General features: G+C 49.5%; 1 protein-coding gene across 3 annotated transcripts in view; it reads left to right on the plus strand.

Moving 5' to 3' along the window:
• LOC135055093 (heparan-alpha-glucosaminide N-acetyltransferase-like) overlaps positions 1-23,386 on the plus strand; it is a 1,318,407-nt gene that overhangs the window by 775,643 nt on the left and 519,378 nt on the right. For all 3 annotated transcript variants that reach the window (XM_063958741.1, XM_063958739.1, XM_063958740.1), the window contains exon 10: positions 4,741-4,901. In XM_063958741.1, coding sequence (XP_063814811.1) covers positions 4,741-4,901 — 161 coding nt within the window. The remainder of the gene's footprint in view (positions 1-4,740; positions 4,902-23,386) is intronic.

A 23,386-nucleotide genomic window follows, 5' to 3' on the forward strand; every position in this document is an offset into this window, starting at 1 on the left:
CAGTAGGGCCACACGTTACATGATCACGGCAATGAAGGAGGTTTTGAACATTTCTGATACTACAAGTACCACAAAAAAAGGTATTATGTGGGGTGTGAAAAAACTACCCATAGTTTTTCCTGAATCAGATGAATGAAATGAGGTGTGTGATGAAGCGTGGGTTTCCCCCGATAAAAAACTGCTAATTTCTAAAAAATTATTGGCATTATACCCTTTCCCACCAGAGGTTGGGGCGCGTTGGGAAACACCCCCTAGCGTAGATAAGGCGCTCACACGCTTATCAAAACAAGTGGCGTTACCGTCCCCTGATACGGCCGCCCTCAAGGAACCAGCTGATAGGAAGCTGGAAAATATCCTTAAAAGTATATACACACATACTGGTATTAAACTGCGACCAGCAATCGCCTCAGCCTGGATGTGCAGTGCTGGGGTGGCTTGGTCGGATTCCCTGACTGAAAATATTGATACCCTGGACAGGGACAATATATTATTGACTATAGAGCATTTAAAGGATGCATTTCTATATATGCGAGATGCACAGAGGGATATTTGCACTCTGGCATCAAGAGTAAGTGCGATGTCCATTTCTGCCAGAAGAGGATTATGGACGCGACAGTAGTCAGGGGATGCGGATTCCAAACGGCATATGGAAGTATTGCCGTATAAAGGGGAGGAGTTATTTGGGGTCGGTCTATCGGAGCTGGTGGCCACGGCAACGGCTGGAAAATCCACCTTTTTACCCCAAGTCACCTCGCAGCAGAAAAAGATACCGTCTTTTCAGGCTCAGTCCTTTCGTCCCCATAAGGGCAAGCGGGCAAAAGGCCACTCATATCTGCCCCGGGGCAGAGGAAGGGGAAAAAGACTGCAGCAAACAGCCTCTTCCCACGAACAGAAGCCCTCCCCCGCTTCTGCCAAGTCCTCAGCATGACGCTGGGGCCTTACAAGCGGACTCAGGCACGGTGGGGGCCCGTCTCAAGAATTTCAGCGCGCAGTGGGCACACTCGCAAGTGGACCCCTGGATCCTGCAGGTAGTATCTCAGGGGTACAAATTGGAATTCGAGACGTGTCCCCCTCGCCGGTTCCTGAAGTCTGCTTTACCAACGTCTCCCCCCGACAGGGAGGCGGTATTGGAAGCCATTCACAAGCTGTATTCCCAGCAGGTGATAATCAAGGTACTCCTCCTACAACAGGGAAAGGGGTATTATTCCACGCTGTTTGTGGTACCGAAGCCGGACGGCTCGGTGAGACCCATTTTAAATCTGAAATCCTTGAACACTTACATAAAAAGGTTCAAGTTCAAGATGGAGTCACTCAGAGCAGTGATAGCGAACCTGGAAGAAGGGGACTATATGGTGTCTCTGGACATCAAGGATGCTTACCTCCATGTCCCAATTTGCCCTTCTCACCAAGGGTACCTCAGGTTTGTGGTACAGAACTGTCACTATCAGTTTCAGACGCTGCCGTTTGGATTGTCCACGGCACCCCGGGTCTTTACCAAGGTAATGGCCGAAATGATGATTCTTCTTCGAAGAAAAGGCGTCTTAATTATCCCTTACTTGGACGATCTCCTGATAAGGGCAAGGTCCAGAGAACAGTTAGAGGTCGGAGTAGCACTATCTCAAGTAGTACTACGACAGCACGGATGGATTCTAAATATTCCAAAATCACAGCTGATTCCGACGACACGTCTGCTGTTCCTAGGGATGATTCTGGACACAGTACAGAAAAAGGTGTTTCTCCCGGAGGAGAAAGCCAAGGAGTTATCCGACCTAGTCAGGAACCTCCTAAGACCAGGCCAAGTGTCAGTACATCAATGCACAAGGGTCCTGGGAAAGATGGTGGCTTCTTACGAAGCGATTCCATTCGGCAGATTCCACGCAAGAACTTTTCAGTGGGATCTGCTGGACAAATGGCCCGGATCGCATCTTCAAATGCATCAGCGGATAACCCTGTCTCCAAGGACAAGGGTGTCTCTCCTGTGGTGGTTACAGAGTGCTCATCTCCTAGAGGGCCGCAGATTCGGCATTCAGGATTGGGTCCTGGTGACCACGGATGCCAGCCTGAGAGGCTGGGGAGCAGTCACACAGGGAAGAAATTTCCAGGGCTTGTGGTCAAGCATGGAAACGTCACTTAACATAAATATCCTGGAACTAAGGGCCATTTACAATGCCCTAAGTCAGGCAAGACTTCTGCTTCAGGGTCAGCCGGTGTTGATCCAGTCGGACAACATCACGGCAGTCGCCCACGTAAACAGACAGGGCGGCACAAGAAGCAGGAGGGCAATGATGGAAGTGGCAAGGATTCTTCGCTGGGCGGAGAATCATGTGATAGCACTGTCAGCAGTGTTCATTCCAGGAGTGGACAACTGGGAAGCAGACTTCCTCAGCAGACACGATCTTCACCCTGGGGAGTGGGGACTTCACCCAGAAGTCTTCCACATGATTGTGAACCGTTGGGAAAAACCAAAGGTGGACATGATGGCGTCCCGCCTCAACAAAAAACTGGACAGATATTGCGCCAGGTCAAGGGACCCTCAGGCAATAGCTGTGGACGCTCTGGTAACACCGTGGGTGTACCAGTCAGTGTATGTGTTCCCTCCTCTTCCTCTCATACCAAAAGTACTGAGAATCATAAGAAGGAGAGGAGTAAAGACTATACTCGTGGCTCCGGATTGGCCAAGAAGGACTTGGTACCCGGAAATTCAAGAGATGCTCACGGAAGACCCGTGGCCTCTACCTCTAAGAAAGGACCTGCTCCAGCAGGGACCATGTCTGTTCCAAGACTTACCGCGGCTGCGTTTGACGGCATGGCGGTTGAACGCCGGATCCTGAAGGAAAAAGGCATTCCGGATGAAGTCATCCCTACCCTGATCAAAGCCAGGAAGGATGTAACCATACAACATTATCACCGTATTTGGCGTAAATATGTTGCGTGGTGCGAGGCCAGGAAGGCCCCTACAGAGGAATTTCAACTGGGTCGTTTCCTGCATTTCCTGCAAACAGGACTGTCTATGGGCCTCAAATTAGGGTCCATTAAGGTTCAAATTTCGGCCCTGTCAATATTCTTCCAAAAAGAACTGGCTTCTATTCCTGAAGTTCAGACGTTTGTCAAGGGAGTACTGCATATACAGCCTCCTTTTGTGCCTCCAGTGGCACCTTGGGATCTCAATGTAGTTTTGGGATTCCTAAAATCACATTGGTTTGAACCACTCACCACTGTGGACTTAAAATATCTCACATGGAAAGTGGTAATGCTGTTAGCCCTGGCTTCAGCCAGGCGTGTCTCAGAATTGGCGGCTTTATCCTATAAAAGCCCTTACCTAATTTTTCATACGGACAGGGCAGAATTGAGGACTCGTCCTCAATTTCTTCCTAAGGTGGTTTCAGCATTTCACTTAAACCAGCCTATTGTGGTGCCTGCGGCTACTAGGGACTTGGAGGATTCCAAGTTGCTGGACGTAGTCAGGGCCCTGAAAATATATGTTTCCAGGACGGCTGGAGTCAGAAAATCTGATTCGCTGTTTATCCTGTATGCACCCAGCAAACTGGGTGCTCCTGCTTCTAAGCAGACGATTGCTCGTTGGATTTGTTGTACAATTCAGCTTGCACATTCTGTGGCAGGCCTGCCACAGCCAAAATCTGTAAAAGCCCATTCCACACGGAAAGTGGGCTCATCTTGGGCGGCTGCCCGAGGGGTCTCGGCTTTACAACTTTGCCGAGCAGCTACTTGGTCAGGGGCAAACACGTTTGCTAAATTCTACAAATTTGATACCCTGGCTGAGGAGGACCTGGAGTTCTCTCATTCGGTGCTGCAGAGTCATCCGCACTCTCCCGCCCGTTTGGGAGCTTTGGTATAATCCCCATGGTCCTTTCGGAGTCCCCAGCATCCACTAGGACGTTAGAGAAAATAAGAATTTACTTACCGATAATTCTATTTCTCATAGTCCGTAGTGGATGCTGGGCGCCCATCCCAAGTGCGGATTGTCTGCAATACTTGTATATAGTTATTGTTACAAAAATCGGGTTGTTATTGTTGTTGTGAGCCATCTTTTCAGAGGCTCCTCTGTTATCATGCTGTTAACTGGGTTCAGATCACGAGTTGTACGGTGTGATTGGTGTGGCTGGTATGAGTCTTACCCGGGATTCAAAATCCTTCCTTATTGTGTACGCTCGTCTGGGCACAGTGTCCTAACTGAGGCTTGGAGGAGGGTCATAGGGGGAGGAGCCAGTGCACACCAGCTAGTCCTAAAGCTTTTACTTTGTGCCCAGTCTCCTGCGGTGCCGCTATTCCCCATGGTCCTTTCGGAGTCCCCAGCATCCACTACGGACTATGAGAAATAGAATTATCGGTAAGTAAATTCTTATTATTTATTGAAATTGGTAAAAGTCAGTGAAATGTAGCAGTTACTCTTCTGGAATATTTTATAATTAGGCAGAGCCATTCTGAAAGTCATGTAAATGTGAAACGGTACAGCCTAGCCTTCATTATAATATGGAAAGCACTGGGACTTTATTTAGGTTTTCCTTATTAGGAATGCACCCACTGTGTTTTACCATTTGCAGCAGTCACATTGCAGTTACAGTCACACACATAAGGGTGAGTTTTCCTTCTGCATCTTAAAATTCCATTTAATACATGGGTGCACTGCTGCACTCTATGCTTACTTATTAGAACATGTATTTAATATGTCTCTACTTGAGAACAATATAATGGTATATGATGATGAAATCTTTATTTTAGGTTTGTCTTCATCATTGGCACATCCTTAGCTCTGGCTTTCAGCTCCATGTTGAAGAGAGGAGTCCATCGTTACCAGCTCCTGCGTAAGCTGACATGGAGGACGTGCATTCTTATGGCCATAGGAGTTTTCTTCCTCAATTATGGACCAGCTGACGGTCCATGTAAGTAGTAGTATTTTTTGCGATGTCATGATTTCCCTACTGTATATCCTATACACTTCTCGTCTTTCCACTGTGTAGCCTATACACTTCTCATCTTTCCACTGTCTAGCCTATACACTAATCATGAAACAGAGGACTGTGCACCTACCCAGTGTGTATCCTATACATTTCTCATGACACAGAGGACTGCGCACCTTCCCACTGTGTAGCCTATACACTTCTCATGACACAGAGGATTGCGCACCTTTCCACTGTGTAGCCTATACACTTCTCATGACACAGAGGATTGCGCACCTTTCCACTGTGTAGCCTATACACTTCTCATCTTTCCACTGTCTAGCCTATACACTTCTCATCTTTCCACTGTCTAGCCTATACACTAATCATGAAACAGAGGACTGTGCACCTACCCAGTGTGTATCCTATACATTTCTCATGACACAGAGGACTGCGCACCTTCCCACTGTGTAGCCTATACACTTCTCATGACACAGAGGATTGCGCACCTTTCCACTGTGTAGCCTATACACTTCTCATGACACAGAGGATTGCGCACCTTCCCACTGTGTAGCCTATACACTTCTCATGACACAGAGGACTGCGCACCTTTCCACTGTGTAGCCTATACACTTCTCATGACACAGAGGATTGCGCACCTTTCCACTGTGTAGCCTATACACTTCTCATGACACAGAGGATTGCGCACCTTTCCACTGTGTAGCCTATACACTTCTCATCTTTCCACTGTCTAGCCTATACACTAATCATGAAACAGAGGACTGTGCACCTACCCAGTGTGTATCCTATACATTTCTCATGACACAGAGGACTGCGCACCTTCCCACTGTGTAGCCTATACACTTCTCATGACACAGAGGATTGCGCACCTTCCCACTGTGTAGCCTATACACTTCTCATGACACAGAGGATTGCGCACCTTTCCACTGTGTAGCCTATACACTTCTCATGACACAGAGGATTGCGCACCTTTCCACTGTGTATCCTATACACTTCTCATGACACAGAGGATTGCGCACCTTCCCACTGTGTAGCCTATACACTTCTCATGACACAGAGGACTGCGCACCTTTCCACTGTGTAGCCTATACACTTCTCATGACACAGAGGATTGCGCACCTTTCCACTGTGTAGCCTATACACTTCTCATGACACAGAGGATTGCGCACCTTTCCACTGTGTAGCCTATACACTTCTCATGACACAGAGGACTGCACACCTTTCCACTGTGTAGCCTATACACTTCTCATGACACAGAGGATTGCGCACCTTCCCACTGTGTAGCCTATACACTTCTCATGACACAGAGGATTGCGCACCTTTCCACTGTGTAGCCTATACACTTCTCATGACACAGAGGACTGCACACCTTTCCACTGTGTAGCCTATACACTTCTCATGACACAGAGGATTGCGCACCTTTCCACTGTGTAGCCTATACACTTCTCATGACACAGAGGATTGCGCACCTTTCCACTGTGTAGCCTATACACTTCTCATGACACAGAGGATTGCGCACCTTTCCACTGTGTAGCCTATACACTTCTCATGACACAGAGGATTGCGCACCTTTCCACTGTGTAGCCTATACACTTCTCATGACACAGAGGATTGCGCACCTTTCCACTGTGTAGCCTATACACTTCTCATGACACAGAGGATTGCGCACCTTTCCACTGTGTAGCCTATACACTTCTCATGACACAGAGGATTGCGCACCTTTCCACTGTGTAGCCTATACACTTCTCATGACACAGAGGATTGCGCACCTTTCCACTGTGTAGCCTATACACTTCTCATGACACAGAGGACTGCACACCTTTCCACTGTGTATCCTATACACTTCTCATGACACAGAGGATTGCGCACCTTTCCACTGTGTAGCCTATACACTTCTCATGACACAGAGGACTGCGCACCTTCCCACTGTGTATCCTATACACTTCTCATGACACAGAGGACTGCACACCTTTCCACTGTGTATCCTATACACTTCTCATGACACAGAGGACTGTGCACCTTCCCACTGTGTATCCTACACATTTCTCATGACACAGAGGACTGCGCACCTACCCAGTGTGTATCCTATACACTTCTCATAACACAGAGGACTGTGCACCTTCCCACTGTGTATCCTGTACATTTCTCATGACACAGAGGGGATGTAGTTATGTGACCGGCACTGTCATGATCCAGGCTATTTCAAGTAGGAATAAGCCTGCTAATAAGTAGTGTAGGTGATATCAGGATATCTGAGTGGTGTATCAATGGATGTGATGCCAATGCATCTGGTCTATATCGAAATGGGCATGATTGAAACTTGTATTATTCCAATTGATGTATCCATTGTATAATCTCAGTCAAATGTCTTTGCATGTTTAATGGTAGAAACTTAATTGATCTGCTTTTATAGAGCTTGTTTACAGTACAGAGGGGTCAGATACCCTTTGATTCAGGGAGCCAGAGACGCTTTGGACAGCAGGGTGTGACTGGCCTCCCTGTGATCCACAGAGACCCCATACTACAGCTGTAAAGTTAAGCCATAAAAGGTGAGAAGAACCAGAGCTATGGCCAGAAACTTGTTAAGTCCATCCTGGCCTGTGTCTCTCAGAACCTTATCCCATAACTATTGAATCCAAAAAGAATGGATTGGTTTGTTTTGTTTATTTCCCTATTTTTTTTATTTTATTTGAAATTGTATTTATGTGTGTGACTTTTCAACTATTTGACGTTTCAACTATTATATTCTTGTAACTTCTTTTTTTTCTGTAACATTATGCTTTGAAGTTTATACTTGGATTAAAAAATTTTAATTTTAGTCCATGTTGTCAGTGCTTTCAAACCCAAAACCTCGAGAGGACAGTTTACCCAATTTTTACGTATTAATAACTTTGTGTGCCAGTGAGAGCAGAAGCTCTCAAAGTCGCTTACCCTGGCAGACGCAGCGACTGGTACTTCTGGTGGCAGTTTACCGCGTGGATTTACCACACACTCTGAGTTAATCAGTAAAGGTGTCACAGGGCAGCGTTCTCAGATTGTCATATCTGGAGAACCGCTGCGCTAGGATTGTGACAGTTGGTCATGAGACCACCGGTCACTATATTTCCTTCTACATCCCGCCCACTCACAATCCCTCCGGTCGGCATACCGACCAACAGGGACTATTCCCACTTGTGGGTGTCCACGACACCCATAGAATGGAAAAAGATCCTGTGGTGACTGCAGGTCAGCACCGAGCCTGCAAGGGTCTTATTGTGCTGCCCCCTACCACCAGTAAGTGTCACCTTCCCCTGCCGGCATGTGTCGCCGAGCCCGCAGCAGCAAGTAGCAGTTGGGCAAAACCATGTGCACTGCCGGTGGGGCAGATGTAACATGTAGAGAGAGTTAGATTTGGGTGGGTTATATTGTTTCTGTGCAGGGTAAATACTGGCTGCTTTATTTTTACACTGCAATTTAGATTTCAGATTGAACACACCCCTCCCAAATCTTCCTCTCTCTGCACATTTTATATCTGCCCCCCCCTGCAGTGCCCATGGTTTTGCCCAACTGCTAACAAATTTTTTGCTGTGATCAGATCTGAATTAGGCCCAAAGTCCCAGCAAGGTAGCACATACCATTATAAGACGCTCCTCACAATATATTCAATTTTATATGTGTATGTCTACATAGCTGAGGGCTTGGGATGCCCTCATTCTGGATTAGCACCCCACCCACTGCCTCTCAGGCTTTTAAACAGGGAACTAGCACATGCTGACTGCACAAAAGGGAATCAGGCGGAGGCTAGGCAATCAGGCAGAGGCGAACTAGCACATGCTGACTGCACAAAAGCTATAGGTAAGAGCCTTTCAGTTATATAGAAAGTCAGGTTGGGGGTGAACTTTTGGGGCGTGGGGCTCCTTGGATAACTCTGGATGGGCCACTTTGGCACATCACCACTTTACATTTATTTCTAACACCTACAGTATATCACCCTGTGTTTGTTTTTATTTATGTTGCATTTTTCACACATCTTTTACACTTGTAACACTGATCAGCTAACCTCACTTTCTAAAGGCCCGTACACACTGGCCGATTTATCGGCCGTTCTCTTGAACGGCTGATATATCGCGGGTCCGTCGGCCAGTGTGTACGGCCGATACGTCTGTGAACTCCGTCGTTCACAGACGTATTGTGTTGGCCCCGCAGCACAGCCGACGGCCAATGTATCTACCGATATATTGTCGCGTCGCTGTGTGTGTGTACGGTGGTCAGCCGACCGCCCGTACACATGCTGCGGCGGCCGGCGGTGATTGACAGCTGAACTGGGCAGGCGTGTGTACACGCTCGCCCAGTTCATGACGTCAGTCCCCGACGGATCGGGCAGTGTGTATGCTCAACACACTGCCCAATCCGTCCATAGATATATCTGCAGATCAATTGATCTGCAGATATATCTACTAGTGTGTACCCACCTTAACACTCTGACATCTTACTGCTGTCCTCTTTCTAACACTCGGCAGCTTCTTTAATTTTCTTAACACTGCTTTCTCACTTCTATCCCGTATTTGTGTGATGCCCTAGGGTGGTATAGCTGGGGTGGTTTGGGGGGTGCTCTGCGCCCCAGAGGCGAACCCCTATGGTGTAATGGACCTGTCCAATGAGGTCACTGTGAAGAACGTAGGCAGTAGTTCTAAGTTCCAGCAAGGTAGCACATCCCATTATAAGAAGCTAGGGTGTGCAGTCCAGGCCCCCTTTCCACAATATATTATACAAGAAGTATAATTATGCATGCTTCTAAGGCACAGGTTCTCAAACTCGGTCCTCAGGACCCCACACAGTGCATGGTTTGCAGGTCTCCTCACAGAATCGCAAGTGAAATAATTAGCTCCACCTTTGGGCCTTTTAAAATGTGTCAGTGAGTAATTAATACACCTGTGCACCTGCTGGGTTACCTGCAAAACATGCACTGTGTGGGGTCCTGAGGACCGAGTTTGAGAACCTGTGTTCTAAGGCAAAGGAAGTTATCCTACAATTTAGCCATCCAAGACTTGATCTTCATGTGATTCAAAGAGTCTAGTGTAATAATGTAGCTGTATGTTTAGAGTTTTTGGGTAATATTATGGTGCCTAGAAAAGACTTCTCACTCTGCTAGCGTAGTTATAGGCATGCAGAAATGTGTGGGTGAGCATAATACAGTGTCTTGTATATGGGGGACATTTATGGGTCTAATTATGTAGAGCCAAAAAAAACCTGCAAATCTGTATCTCTGCTTTTTGCAGCAATACAGATTTAAGTTGCACCATTATTTAGCAATCTGCTGCTCCTTCTGTTCTGCAAGGGTATTCTTCCCACAGCAGCGTAGACGTACTAAACCTTGAAAGAGATAAAGGGGGTTATTCTGACCCGATCGCACGCTGCAGTTTATCGCAGCGGTGCGATCGGGTCAGTACTGCGCATGCGCCACAGTGCGCCGGCACATGCCAGACGGCCGAAGGCCGACGTTGCCTTGCGATCGCCTCTGCCTGATTGACACGCAGAGGAGGTCACTGGGCGGGAGGGGGCTGGACGTTGGTGTTAAGCCACCGTTTAGGGGGCGCAGTCTGGCCAACGCAGGCTTGGCCGGATCATTGGGGGGGCGGGCCATGGCGGCTCCATGACATCACACGCAGCCGCTGCGACCCGGGCAGTGAAGAGGTTCTCCCAGCCAGCCGCAGGCGTTTCGCTGGCCGGGAAGTACTCCTAAAATGCAAAAGCATCGCCGCTGTGCGATGCTTTTGCACTTCTGCAGGGAGGGGGGGCGGCACTGACATGCGGGGCGGACTAGCCCTGTGCTGGGCGTCCCCCCCCCCCATATGTCTGAGTGCCTGATCCTAGCTGTGCTAAATTTAGCACAACTACGATCAACTCGGAATGACCCCCAAAGTACCAGCCAATTAGCTCATAACTGTCATTTTACAGACTGTGTTTATAAAATGACTAGAGCTGATTGGTTGCCAGTTTATCTCTCTCCAGTGCTTAGTACATCTGCCCCAGACAGTTTAATGTGCCGGAAAGGAATTTCTGCAGTATGCGTAAATGTGTTGAGGCTGAGCCTGACCTCACCGGTTTTACAAGTCCCCCATAGATAGATAGTGTGTGACACCATCTCGCTGTTACCCAGTGACTGAAGAATTGTTTTCTAGTCATTTGTTCAATCCAGTTTTTGACTAATTTAAATCTCTAGTTATCTCATAGTGTGAAGTGATGGCTTTCCTTGCCGTTTTAGAATTCAAGATTTTTTTTTTATTTTTTTGCATTGTTAGAGGTATGGATTTATATTTATTAAATTTTTATTTGTGTCTCAAGATTTTACTGTATTTACTTTAGGAGTAGATGTCTAAGACAGTTGAGTTATTTAACCATTTAATTGATGATTTATTTCGTCGAAAACCGCTCCAAAATTGTCGGGGAAGGGGGGGGGGGGTTTATGAGTGAATTAGGTGATGATTTTAGTTTTAAAAGAAAAAGGGAAAGAAACATTTTTTAAAAATATTTTTTTCCCCAAACATCTAAACATCAATTGGGGAACATAGCGACCATCGGGACATCGCGACCATCGCGGCTTTAATTTTGAAAGCCGGGACAGCCTGTAGGTATATAGGGAGGGGGGGGGGGGTCTGGGGGTGGCTTGGAAGGGTACATTTACTCTCCCCAGCAGCTGCAATTGTCTGCAGCCGCTGGAGGGAGGGGGGAACCCTCTGACAGCAGCAGCGGAGGGAAGTTTATCCTCCCTGCCGCTGCTAACACTCTCTATCTGACTGGTCAGATAGAGCACTTGCAGGCATGGTCGCATTTGATGCGACGATGCCAGGCAAGTGGTTAATAATTACATACAGTAAATGTAACCTAAAGGGAAAAGATTCATATTTGTGAGAAATTGCTTTACATGGTTATATGCAGTATGGGTGTGGTATGGAAGGTAAATAGTAACTAGGTCTACAGTGTCTAGGTCGATCACTATTGGTCGACAATAACTAGGTAGACAGGGTCTCTAGGTCGACATGGTCTAGGTGGACAGGTCAAAAGGTCAACGTGAGTTTTTTATGTTTTTTTGGTGTCGTTTTCTTCGTAGAGTGACCGGGAACCCCAATTAGTGCACCGTGTCCCCTCGCATGGTGAGCGAAGCAAGGTGCCTCGCTTCGCTCGGCACAGCTTACCGTTCCAATCGTACTCCACGTGGATTGTTAAGTATGAAAAGGTTCAAGAAAAGAAAAAAAATTGTGAAAAACTCATGCCGACCTTTTGACCTGTCGACCTAGAACATGTCGACCTAGAATCCCTGTCGACCTAGTTACTGTCAACCAATAGTGGTCGACCTAGTTACTGTCGACCTAGAGACCGGATCCCATGCAGTATACTTAGCAATCCAGTTCATGCCTCAGATATTAAAGTTGGCATTTGCGCAGTTTAGCTGTTATCGGTGGTTTGCCTTTGCGTCTAAGTTGTACTGTGAGTGTATTGTGATGGTCTCATGACGGATTCTTTCACAAAAGGGACTGACAGCCAGCGACTCTTTGGGGAGGTAACGGAATATGGTGGTGTCAGTGCAGTTGCCCCATCTGTCGAGACAAGACGATTCCTAATCAGCCCGACTGCCACACGTCCAGGATTTGCATTCCACTGTGGAACACAAACTAGAAGCTGACATCATTTGCCTTTAGCAAGAGCAGCAGGGTTACATTGGGGAGACTGGTCTAGTGGGGCTCAATAGGCTAATCAGCCCTAATAGAGGGGTGAACAGGAAGGCAGGCTCTGTCTAACCTTCGCTATGTTTTCCCTACCTTAACCTCCGGCGATCTCTGGTAGTTTTGCAGCTTGTCTGTTTGCTTGCTGTCTGTAGCCGTGGATTGTTTGTCTTGCTGGGCGGCCGGTGTGTCTCTCATCCTACAAAAAAGCAGCAAGGGGAGAAACCTGCGAAACAACCCAAAATCGCCAGAGGTTAAGGTAGGGATTGGACAATTAGCACTGTGATATGGTCTCGGCTGTACCATTTATGCAGAAAGTAGCTTAGAGATGTGTTGCCATCCCTCCCTCCCCTGCTACTGGAAAATACCTTACCCCCACCACCAGGAATAAGTCATACACTACCCACCCTACCCCTATTCCTCCAGCCCCAGAGACATAGACCCCAGGGACATGAACTTCTCACCCTAGTGCCAGTAACATACAGTACCCTGACCCCACTAACGTAGCATACTTGCCCTACAATTCCCTCTCCTTGCCCCAGTGACATGGAGTACCCATCATACCCCCTGGCAAGTTTTGTTGTACAATTCCTATCAGTGTCTGCCCAGAGGTCTTCTTCCAAATACCTTGCTGCATATTACCAATAGCAATGGGACCTAACATTCAAATTTCTCCTCCTCCCCTCCTCTCTGGCAGCATAATAAACTCAAGCTTTGTGCCAGAGAGTACTGTGCATGTCTCTAAGAACATTGGACCCATCCTATGCTTCCTGTGACTGGCTTTGTGCCAGAAGGTACTGTGCATGTCTCCGGGAACATTGGACCCATCCTACGCTCCCTGTGACTGGCTTTGTGCTAGAGGGTACTGTGCATGTCTCCAGGAACATTGGACCCATGCTATGCTTCCTGTGACTGGCTTTGTGCCAGAGAGTACTGTGCATGTCTCCGGGAACATTGACCCATGCTATGCTTCCTGTGACTGGCTTTGTGCCAGAAGGTACTGTGCATGTCTCCGGGAACATTGGACCCATGCTATGCTCCCTGTGACTGGCTTTGTGCCAGAGAGTACTGTGCATGTCTCCGGGAACATTGGACCCATCCTACGCTCCCTGTGACTGGCTTTGTGCCAGAGGGTACTGTGCATGTCTCCGGGAACATTGGACACATCCTACGCTCCCTGTAAGTGATTTTGTGTCAGAGGTTACTGTGCATGTCTCCTGGAACACTGGAACCATGCTACGCTTCCTGTGATTGGCTTTGTGCTAGAGGGTACTGTGCATGTCTCTGGGAACATTGGACCCATCCTATGCTCCCTGTGACTGGCTTTGTGCCAGAGAGTACTGTGCATGTCTCCAGGAACATTGGACCCATGCTATGCTTCCTGTGACTGGCTTTGTGCCAGAGAGTACTGTGCATGTCTCCGGGAACATTGGACCCATGCTATGCTTCTTGTGAATGGCTTTGTGCCAGAGGGTACTGTGCATGTCTCCGGGAACATTGGACCCATGCTATGCTCCCTGTGACTGGCTTTGTGCCAGAGAGTACTGTGCATGTCTCCGGGAACATTGGACCCATCCTACGCTCCCTGTGACTGGCTTTGTGCCAGAGGGTACTGTGCATGTCTCCGGGAACATTGGACACATCCTACGCTCCCTGTAAGTGATTTTGTGTCAGAGGTTACGGTGCATGTCTCCTGGAACACTGGAACCATGCTACGCTTCCTGTGATTGGCTTTGTGCCAGAGGGTACTTGCATGTCTCCGGGAACATTGGACCCATCCTACGCTCCCTGTGACTGGCTTTGTGCTAGAGGGTACTGTGCATGTCTCCAGGAACATTGGACCCATGCTATGCTTCCTGTGACTGACTTTGTGCCAGAAGGTACTGTGCATGTCTCCGGGAACATTGGACACATGCTATGCTCCCTGTGACTGGCTTTGTGCCAGAGAGTACTGTGCATGTCTCCGGGAACATTGGACCCATGCTATGCTTCCTGTGACTGGCTTTGTGCCAGAGAGTACTGTGCATGTCTCCAGGAACATTGGACCCATGCTATGCTTCCTGTGACTGGCTTTGTGCCAGAAGGTACTGTGCATGTCTCCAGGAACATTGGACCCATGCTATGCTTCCTGTGACTGGCTTTGTGCCAGAAGGTACTGTGCATGTCTCCGGGAACATTGGACCCATGCTATGCTCCATGTGACTGGCTTTGTGCCAGAGAGTACTGTGCATGTCTCCGGGAACATTGGACCCATGCTATGCTTCCTGTGACTGGCTTTGTGCCAGAGAGTACTGTGCATGTCTCCAGGAACATTGGACCCATGCTATGCTTCCTGTGACTGGCTTTGTGCCAGAGAGTACTGTGCATGTCTCCGGGAACATTGGACCCATGCTATGCTTCCTGTGACTGGCTTTGTGCCAGAGAGTACTGTGCATGTCTCCAGGAACATTGGACCCATGCTATGCTTCCTGTGACTGGCTTTGTGCCAGAGAGTACTGTGCATGTCTCCAGGAACATTGGACCCATGCTATGCTTCCTGTGACTGGCTTTGTGCCAGAGAGTACTGTGCATGTCTCCAGGAACATTGGACCCATGCTATGCTTCCTGTGACTGGCTTTGTGCCAAAAGGTACTGTGCATGTCTCCAGGAACATTGGACCCATGCTATGCTTCCTGTGACTGGCTTTGTGCCAGAAGGTACTGTGCATGTCTCCGGGAACATTGGACCCATGCTATGCTCCCTGTGACTGGCTTTGTGCCAGAGAGTACTGTGCATGTCTCCGGGAACATTGGACCCATGCTATGCTTCCTGTGACTGGCTTTGTGCCAGAGAGTACTGTGCATGTCTCCAGGAACATTGGACCCATGCTATGCTTCCTGTGACTGGCTTTGTGCCAGAGAGTACTGTGCATGTCTCCAGGAACATTGGACCCATGCTATGCTTCCTGTGACTGGCTTTGTGCCAGAAGGTACTGTGCATGTCTCCAGGAACATTGGACCCATGCTATGCTTCCTGTGACTGGCTTTGTGCCAGAGAGTACTGTGCATGTCTCCGGGAACATTGGACCCATGCTATGCTTCCTGTGACTGGCTTTGTGCCAGAGAGTACTGTGCATGTCTCCGGGAACATTGGACCCATGCTATGCTTCCTGTGACTGGCTTTGTGCCAGAGAGTACTGTGCATGTCTCCAGGAACATTGGACCCATGCTATGCTTCCTGTGACTGGCTTTGTGCCAGAGAGTACTGTGCATGTCTCCGGGAACATTGGACCCATGCTATGCTTCCTGTGACTGGCTTTGTGCCAGAGAGTACTGTGCATGTCTCCAGGAACATTGGACCCATGCTATGCTTCCTGTGACTGGCTTTGTGCCAGAGAGTACTGTGCATGTCTCCAGGAACATTGGACCCATGCTATGCTTCCTGTGACTGGCTTTGTGCCAGAGAGTACTGTGCATGTCTCCAGGAACATTGGACCCATGCTATGCTTCCTGTGACTGGCTTTGTGCCAAAAGGTACTGTGCATGTCTCCAGGAACATTGGACCCATGCTATGCTTCCTGTGACTGGCTTTGTGCCAGAAGGTACTGTGCATGTCTCCGGGAACATTGGACCCATGCTATGCTCCCTGTGACTGGCTTTGTGCCAGAGAGTACTGTGCATGTCTCCGGGAACATTGGACCCATGCTATGCTTCCTGTGACTGGCTTTGTGCCAGAGAGTACTGTGCATGTCTCCAGGAACATTGGACCCATGCTATGCTTCCTGTGACTGGCTTTGTGCCAGAGAGTACTGTGCATGTCTCCAGGAACATTGGACCCATGCTATGCTTCCTGTGACTGGCTTTGTGCCAGAAGGTACTGTGCATGTCTCCAGGAACATTGGACCCATGCTATGCTTCCTGTGACTGGCTTTGTGCCAGAGAGTACTGTGCATGTCTCCGGGAACATTGGACCCATGCTATGCTTCCTGTGACTGGCTTTGTGCCAGAAGGTACTGTGCATGTCTCCGGGAACATTGGACCCATCCTATGCTCCCTGTGACTGGCTTTGTGCCAGAGAGTACTGTGCATGTTTCCAGGAACATTGGACCCATGCTATGCTTCCTGTGACTGGCTTTGTGCCAGAGAGTACTGTGCATATCTCCGGGAACATTGGACCCATGCTATGCTTCCTGTGAATGACTTTGTGCCAGAGGGTACTGTGCATGTCTCCGGGAACATTGGACACATCCTACGCTCCCTGTAAGTGATTTTGTGTCAGAGGTTACTGTGCATGTCTCCTGGAACACTGGAACCATGCTACGCTTCCTGTGATTGGCTTTGTGCCAGAGAGTACTGTGCATGTCTCCGGGAACATTGGACCCATGCTATGCTTCTTGTGAATGGCTTTGTGCCAGAGGGTACTGTGCATGTCTCCGGGAACATTGGACCCATGCTATGCTCCCTGTGACTGGCTTTGTGCCAGAGAGTACTGTGCATGTCTCCGGGAACATTGGACCCATCCTACGCTCCCTGTGACTGGCTTTGTGCCAGAGGGTACTGTGCATGTCTCCGGGAACATTGGACACATCCTACGCTCCCTGTAAGTGATTTTGTGTCAGAGGTTACGGTGCATGTCTCCTGGAACACTGGAACCATGCTACGCTTCCTGTGATTGGCTTTGTGCCAGAGGGTACTTGCATGTCTCCGGGAACATTGGACCCATCCTACGCTCCCTGTGACTGGCTTTGTGCTAGAGGGTACTGTGCATGTCTCCAGGAACATTGGACCCATGCTATGCTTCCTGTGACTGGCTTTGTGCCAGAAGGTACTGTGCATGTCTCCGGGAACATTGGACACATGCTATGCTCCCTGTGACTGGCTTTGTGCCAGAGAGTACTGTGCATGTCTCCAGGAACATTGGACCCATGCTATGCTTCCTGTGACTGGCTTTGTGCCAGAGAGTACTGTGCATGTCTCCAGGAACATTGGACCCATGCTATGCTTCCTGTGACTGGCTTTGTGCCAGAAGGTACTGTGCATGTCTCCAGGAACATTGGACCCATGCTATGCTTCCTGTGACTGGCTTTGTGCCAGAAGGTACTGTGCATGTCTCCGGGAACATTGGACCCATGCTATGCTCCATGTGACTGGCTTTGTGCCAGAGAGTACTGTGCATGTCTCCGGGAACATTGGACCCATGCTATGCTTCCTGTGACTGGCTTTGTGCCAGAGAGTACTGTGCATGTCTCCAGGAACATTGGACCCATGCTATGCTTCCTGTGACTGGCTTTGTGCCAGAGAGTACTGTGCATGTCTCCGGGAACATTGGACCCATGCTATGCTTCCTGTGACTGGCTTTGTGCCAGAGAGTACTGTGCATGTCTCCAGGAACATTGGACCCATGCTATGCTTCCTGTGACTGGCTTTGTGCCAGAGAGTACTGTGCATGTCTCCAGGAACATTGGACCCATGCTATGCTTCCTGTGACTGGCTTTGTGCCAGAGAGTACTGTGCATGTCTCCAGGAACATTGGACCCATGCTATGCTTCCTGTGACTGGCTTTGTGCCAGAAGGTACTGTGCATGTCTCCGGGAACATTGGACCCATGCTATGCTCCCTGTGACTGGCTTTGTGCCAGAGAGTACTGTGCATGTCTCCGGGAACATTGGACCCATGGTATGCTTCCTGTGACTGGCTTTGTGCCAGAGAGTACTGTGCATGTCTCCAGGAACATTGGACCCATGCTATGCTTCCTGTGACTGGCTTTGTGCCAGAGAGTACTGTGCATGTCTCCAGGAACATTGGACCCATGCTATGCTTCCTGTGACTGGCTTTGTGCCAGAAGGTACTGTGCATGTCTCCAGGAACATTGGACCCATGCTATGCTTCCTGTGACTGGCTTTGTGCCAGAGAGTACTGTGCATGTCTCCGGGAACATTGGACCCATGCTATGCTTCCTGTGACTGGCTTTGTGCCAGAAGGTACTGTGCATGTCTCCGGGAACATTGGACCCATCCTATGCTCCCTGTGACTGGCTTTGTGCCAGAGAGTACTGTGCATGTTTCCAGGAACATTGGACCCATGCTATGCTTCCTGTGACTGGCTTTGTGCCAGAGAGTACTGTGCATATCTCCGGGAACATTGGACCCATGCTATGCTTCCTGGGAATGACTTTGTGCCAGAGGGTACTGTGCATGTCTCCGGGAACATTGGACACATCCTACGCTCCCTGTAAGTGATTTTGTGTCAGAGGTTACTGTGCATGTCTCCTGGAACACTGGAACCATGCTACGCTTCCTGTGATTGGCTTTGTGCCAGAGGGTACTGTGCATGTCTCCGGGAACATTGGACCCATCCTACGCTCCCTGTGACTGGCTTTGTGCTAGAGGGTACTGTGCATGTCTCCAGGAACATTGGACCCATGCTATGCTTCCTGTGACTGGCTTTGTGCCAGAAGGTACTGTGCATGTCTCCGGGAACATTGGACCCATCCTATGCTCCCTGTGACTGGCTTTGTGCCACAGAGTACTGTGCATGTCTCCAGGAACATTGGACCCATGCTATGCTTCCTGTGACTGGCTTTGTGCCAGAGAGTACTGTGCATGTCTCCGGGAACATTGGACCCATGCTATGCTTCCTGTGAATGGCTTTGTGCCAGAGGGTACTGTGCATGTCTCCGGGAACATTGGACACATCCTACGCTCCCTGTAAGTGATTTTGTGTCAGAGGTTACTGTGCATGTCTCCTGGAACACTGGAACCATGCTACGCTTCCTGTGATTGGCTTTGTGCCAGAGGGTACTGTGCATGTCTCCGGGAACATTGGACCCATCCTACGCTCCCTGTGACTGGCTTTGTGCTAGAGGGTACTGTGCATGTCTCCAGGAACATTGGACCCATGCTATGCTTCCTGTGACTGGCTTTGTGCCAGAAGGTACTGTGCATGTCTCCGGGAACATTGGACCCATGCTATGCTCCCTGTGACTGGCTTTGTGCCAGAGAGTACTGTGCATGTCTCCGGGAACATTGGACCCATGCTATGCTTCCTGTGACTGGCTTTGTGCCAGAGAGTACTGTGCATGTCTCCAGGAACATTGGACCCATGCTATGCTTCCTGTGACTGGCTTTGTGCCAGAGAGTACTGTGCATGTCTCCAGGAACATTGGACCCATGCTATGCTTCCTGTGACTGGCTTTGTGCCAGAAGGTACTGTGCATGTCTCCGGGAACATTGGACCCATGCTATGCTTCCTGTGACTGGCTTTGTGCCAGAGAGTACTGTGCATGTCTCCAGGAACATTGGACCCATGCTATGCTTCCTGTGACTGGCTTTGTGCCAGAAGGTACTGTGCATGTCTCCGGGATCATTGGACCCATGCTATGCTCCCTGTGACTGGCTTTGTGCCAGAGAGTACTGTGCATGTCTCCAGGAACATTGGACCCATGCTATGCTTCATGTGACTGGCTTTGTGCCAGAAGGTACTGTGCATGTCTCCGGGAACATTGGACCCATCCTATGCTCCCTGTGACTGGCTTTGTGCCAGAGAGTACTGTGCATGTCTCCAGGAACATTGGACCCTTGCTATGCTTCCTGTGATTGGCTTTGTGCCAGAGGGTACTGTGCATGTCTCCGGGAACATTGGACCCATGCTGTGCTTCCTGTGACTGGCTTTGTGCCAGAGAGTACTGTGCATGTCTCCAGGAACATTGGACCCATGCTATGCTTCCTGTGACTGGCTTTGTGCCAGAGAGTACTGTGCATGTCTCCAGGAACATTGGACCCTTGCTATGCTTCCTGTGATTGGCTTTGTGCCAGAGGGTACTGTGCATGTCTCCGGGAACATTGGACCCATGCTGTGCTTCCTGTGACTGGCTTTGTGCCAGAGAGTACTGTGCATGTCTCCAGGAACATTGGACCCATGCTATGCTTCCTGTGACTGGCTTTGTGCCAGAGAGTACTGTGCATGTCTCCAGGAACATTGGACCCATGCTATGCTTCATGTGACTGGCTTTGTGCCAGAAGGTACTGTGCATGTCTCCGGGAACATTGGACCCATCCTATGCTCCCTGTGACTGGCTTTGTGCCAGAGAGTACTGTGCATGTCTCCGGGAACATTGGACCCATGCTATGCTTCCTGTGACTGGCTTTGTGCCAGAGAGTACTGTGCATGTCTCCAGGAACATTGGACCCATGCTATGCTTCATGTGACTGGCTTTGTGCCAGAAGGTACTGTGCATGTCTCCGGGAACATTGGACCCATCCTATGCTCCCTGTGACTGGCTTTGTGCCAGAGAGTACTGTGCATGTCTCCAGGAACATTGGACCCATCCTACGCTCCCTGTAAGTGATTTTGTGTCAGAGGTTACTGTGCATGTCTCCTGGAACACTGGAACCATGCTACGCTTCCTGTGATTGGCTTTGTGCCAGAGAGTACTGTGCATGTCTCCGGGAACATTGGACCCATCCTACGCTCCCTGTGACTGGCTTTGTGCTAGAGGGTACTGTGCATGTCTCCAGGAACATTGGACCCATGCTATGCTTCATGTGACTGGCTTTGTGCCAGAAGGTACTGTGCATGTCTCCGGGAACATTGGACCCATGCTATGCTTCCTGTGACTGGCTTTGTGCCAGAGAGTACTGTGCATGTCTCCAGGAACATTGGACCCATGCTATGCTTCCTGTGACTGGCTTTGTGCCAGAGAGTACTGTGCATGTCTCCGGGAACATTGGACCCATGCTATGCTTCCTGTGACTGGCTTTGTGCCAGAGAGTACTGTGCATGTCTCCAGGAACATTGGACCCATGCTATGCTTCCTGTGACTGGCTTTGTGCCAGAGAGTACTGTGCATGTCTCCAGGAACATTGGACCCATGCTATGCTTCCTGTGACTGGCTTTGTGCCAGAAGGTACTGTGCATGTCTCCAGGAACATTGGACCCATGCTATGCTTCCTGTGACTGGCTTTGTGCCAGAAGGTACTGTGCATGTCTCCGGGAACATTGGACCCATGCTATGCTCCATGTGACTGGCTTTGTGCCAGAGAGTACTGTGCATGTCTCCGGGAACATTGGACCCATGCTATGCTTCCTGTGACTGGCTTTGTGCCAGAGAGTACTGTGCATGTCTCCAGGAACATTGGACCCATGCTATGCTTCCTGTGACTGGCTTTGTGCCAGAGAGTACTGTGCATGTCTCCGGGAACATTGGACCCATGCTATGCTTCCTGTGACTGGCTTTGTGCCAGAGAGTACTGTGCATGTCTCCAGGAACATTGGACCCATGCTATGCTTCCTGTGACTGGCTTTGTGCCAGAGAGTACTGTGCATGTCTCCAGGAACATTGGACCCATGCTATGCTTCCTGTGACTGGCTTTGTGCCAGAGAGTACTGTGCATGTCTCCAGGAACATTGGACCCATGCTATGCTTCCTGTGACTGGCTTTGTGCCAAAAGGTACTGTGCATGTCTCCAGGAACATTGGACCCATGCTATGCTTCCTGTGACTGGCTTTGTGCCAGAAGGTACTGTGCATGTCTCCGGGAACATTGGACCCATGCTATGCTCCCTGTGACTGGCTTTGTGCCAGAGAGTACTGTGCATGTCTCCGGGAACATTGGACCCATGGTATGCTTCCTGTGACTGGCTTTGTGCCAGAGAGTACTGTGCATGTCTCCAGGAACATTGGACCCATGCTATGCTTCCTGTGACTGGCTTTGTGCCAGAAGGTACTGTGCATGTCTCCAGGAACATTGGACCCATGCTATGCTTCCTGTGACTGGCTTTGTGCCAGAGAGTACTGTGCATGTCTCCGGGAACATTGGACCCATGCTATGCTTCCTGTGACTGGCTTTGTGCCAGAAGGTACTGTGCATGTCTCCGGGAACATTGGACCCATCCTATGCTCCCTGTGACTGGCTTTGTGCCAGAGAGTACTGTGCATGTTTCCAGGAACATTGGACCCATGCTATGCTTCCTGTGACTGGCTTTGTGCCAGAGAGTACTGTGCATATCTCCGGGAACATTGGACCCATGCTATGCTTCCTGGGAATGACTTTGTGCCAGAGGGTACTGTGCATGTCTCCGGGAACATTGGACACATCCTACGCTCCCTGTAAGTGATTTTGTGCTAGAGGTTACTGTGCATGTCTCCTGGAACACTGGAACCATGCTACGCTTCCTGTGATTGGCTTTGTGCCAGAGGGTACTGTGCATGTCTCCGGGAACATTGGACCCATCCTACGCTCCCTGTGACTGGCTTTGTGCTAGAGGGTACTGTGCATGTCTCCAGGAACATTGGACCCATGCTATGCTTCCTGTGACTGGCTTTGTGCCAGAAGGTACTGTGCATGTCTCCGGGAACATTGGACCCATCCTATGCTCCCTGTGACTGGCTTTGTGCCACAGAGTACTGTGCATGTCTCCAGGAACATTGGACCCATGCTATGCTTCCTGTGACTGGCTTTGTGCCAGAGAGTACTGTGCATGTCTCCGGGAACATTGGACCCATGCTATGCTTCCTGTGAATGGCTTTGTGCCAGAGGGTACTGTGCATGTCTCCGGGAACATTGGACACATCCTACGCTCCCTGTAAGTGATTTTGTGTCAGAGGTTACTGTGCATGTCTCCTGGAACACTGGAACCATGCTACGCTTCCTGTGATTGGCTTTGTGCCAGAGGGTACTGTGCATGTCTCCGGGAACATTGGACCCATCCTACGCTCCCTGTGACTGGCTTTGTGCTAGAGGGTACTGTGCATGTCTCCAGGAACATTGGACCCATGCTATGCTTCC

This window comes from Pseudophryne corroboree, chromosome 3, assembly GCF_028390025.1.
Source record: "Pseudophryne corroboree isolate aPseCor3 chromosome 3, aPseCor3.hap2, whole genome shotgun sequence".
Taxonomy (NCBI): Eukaryota; Metazoa; Chordata; class Amphibia; order Anura; family Myobatrachidae; genus Pseudophryne; species Pseudophryne corroboree.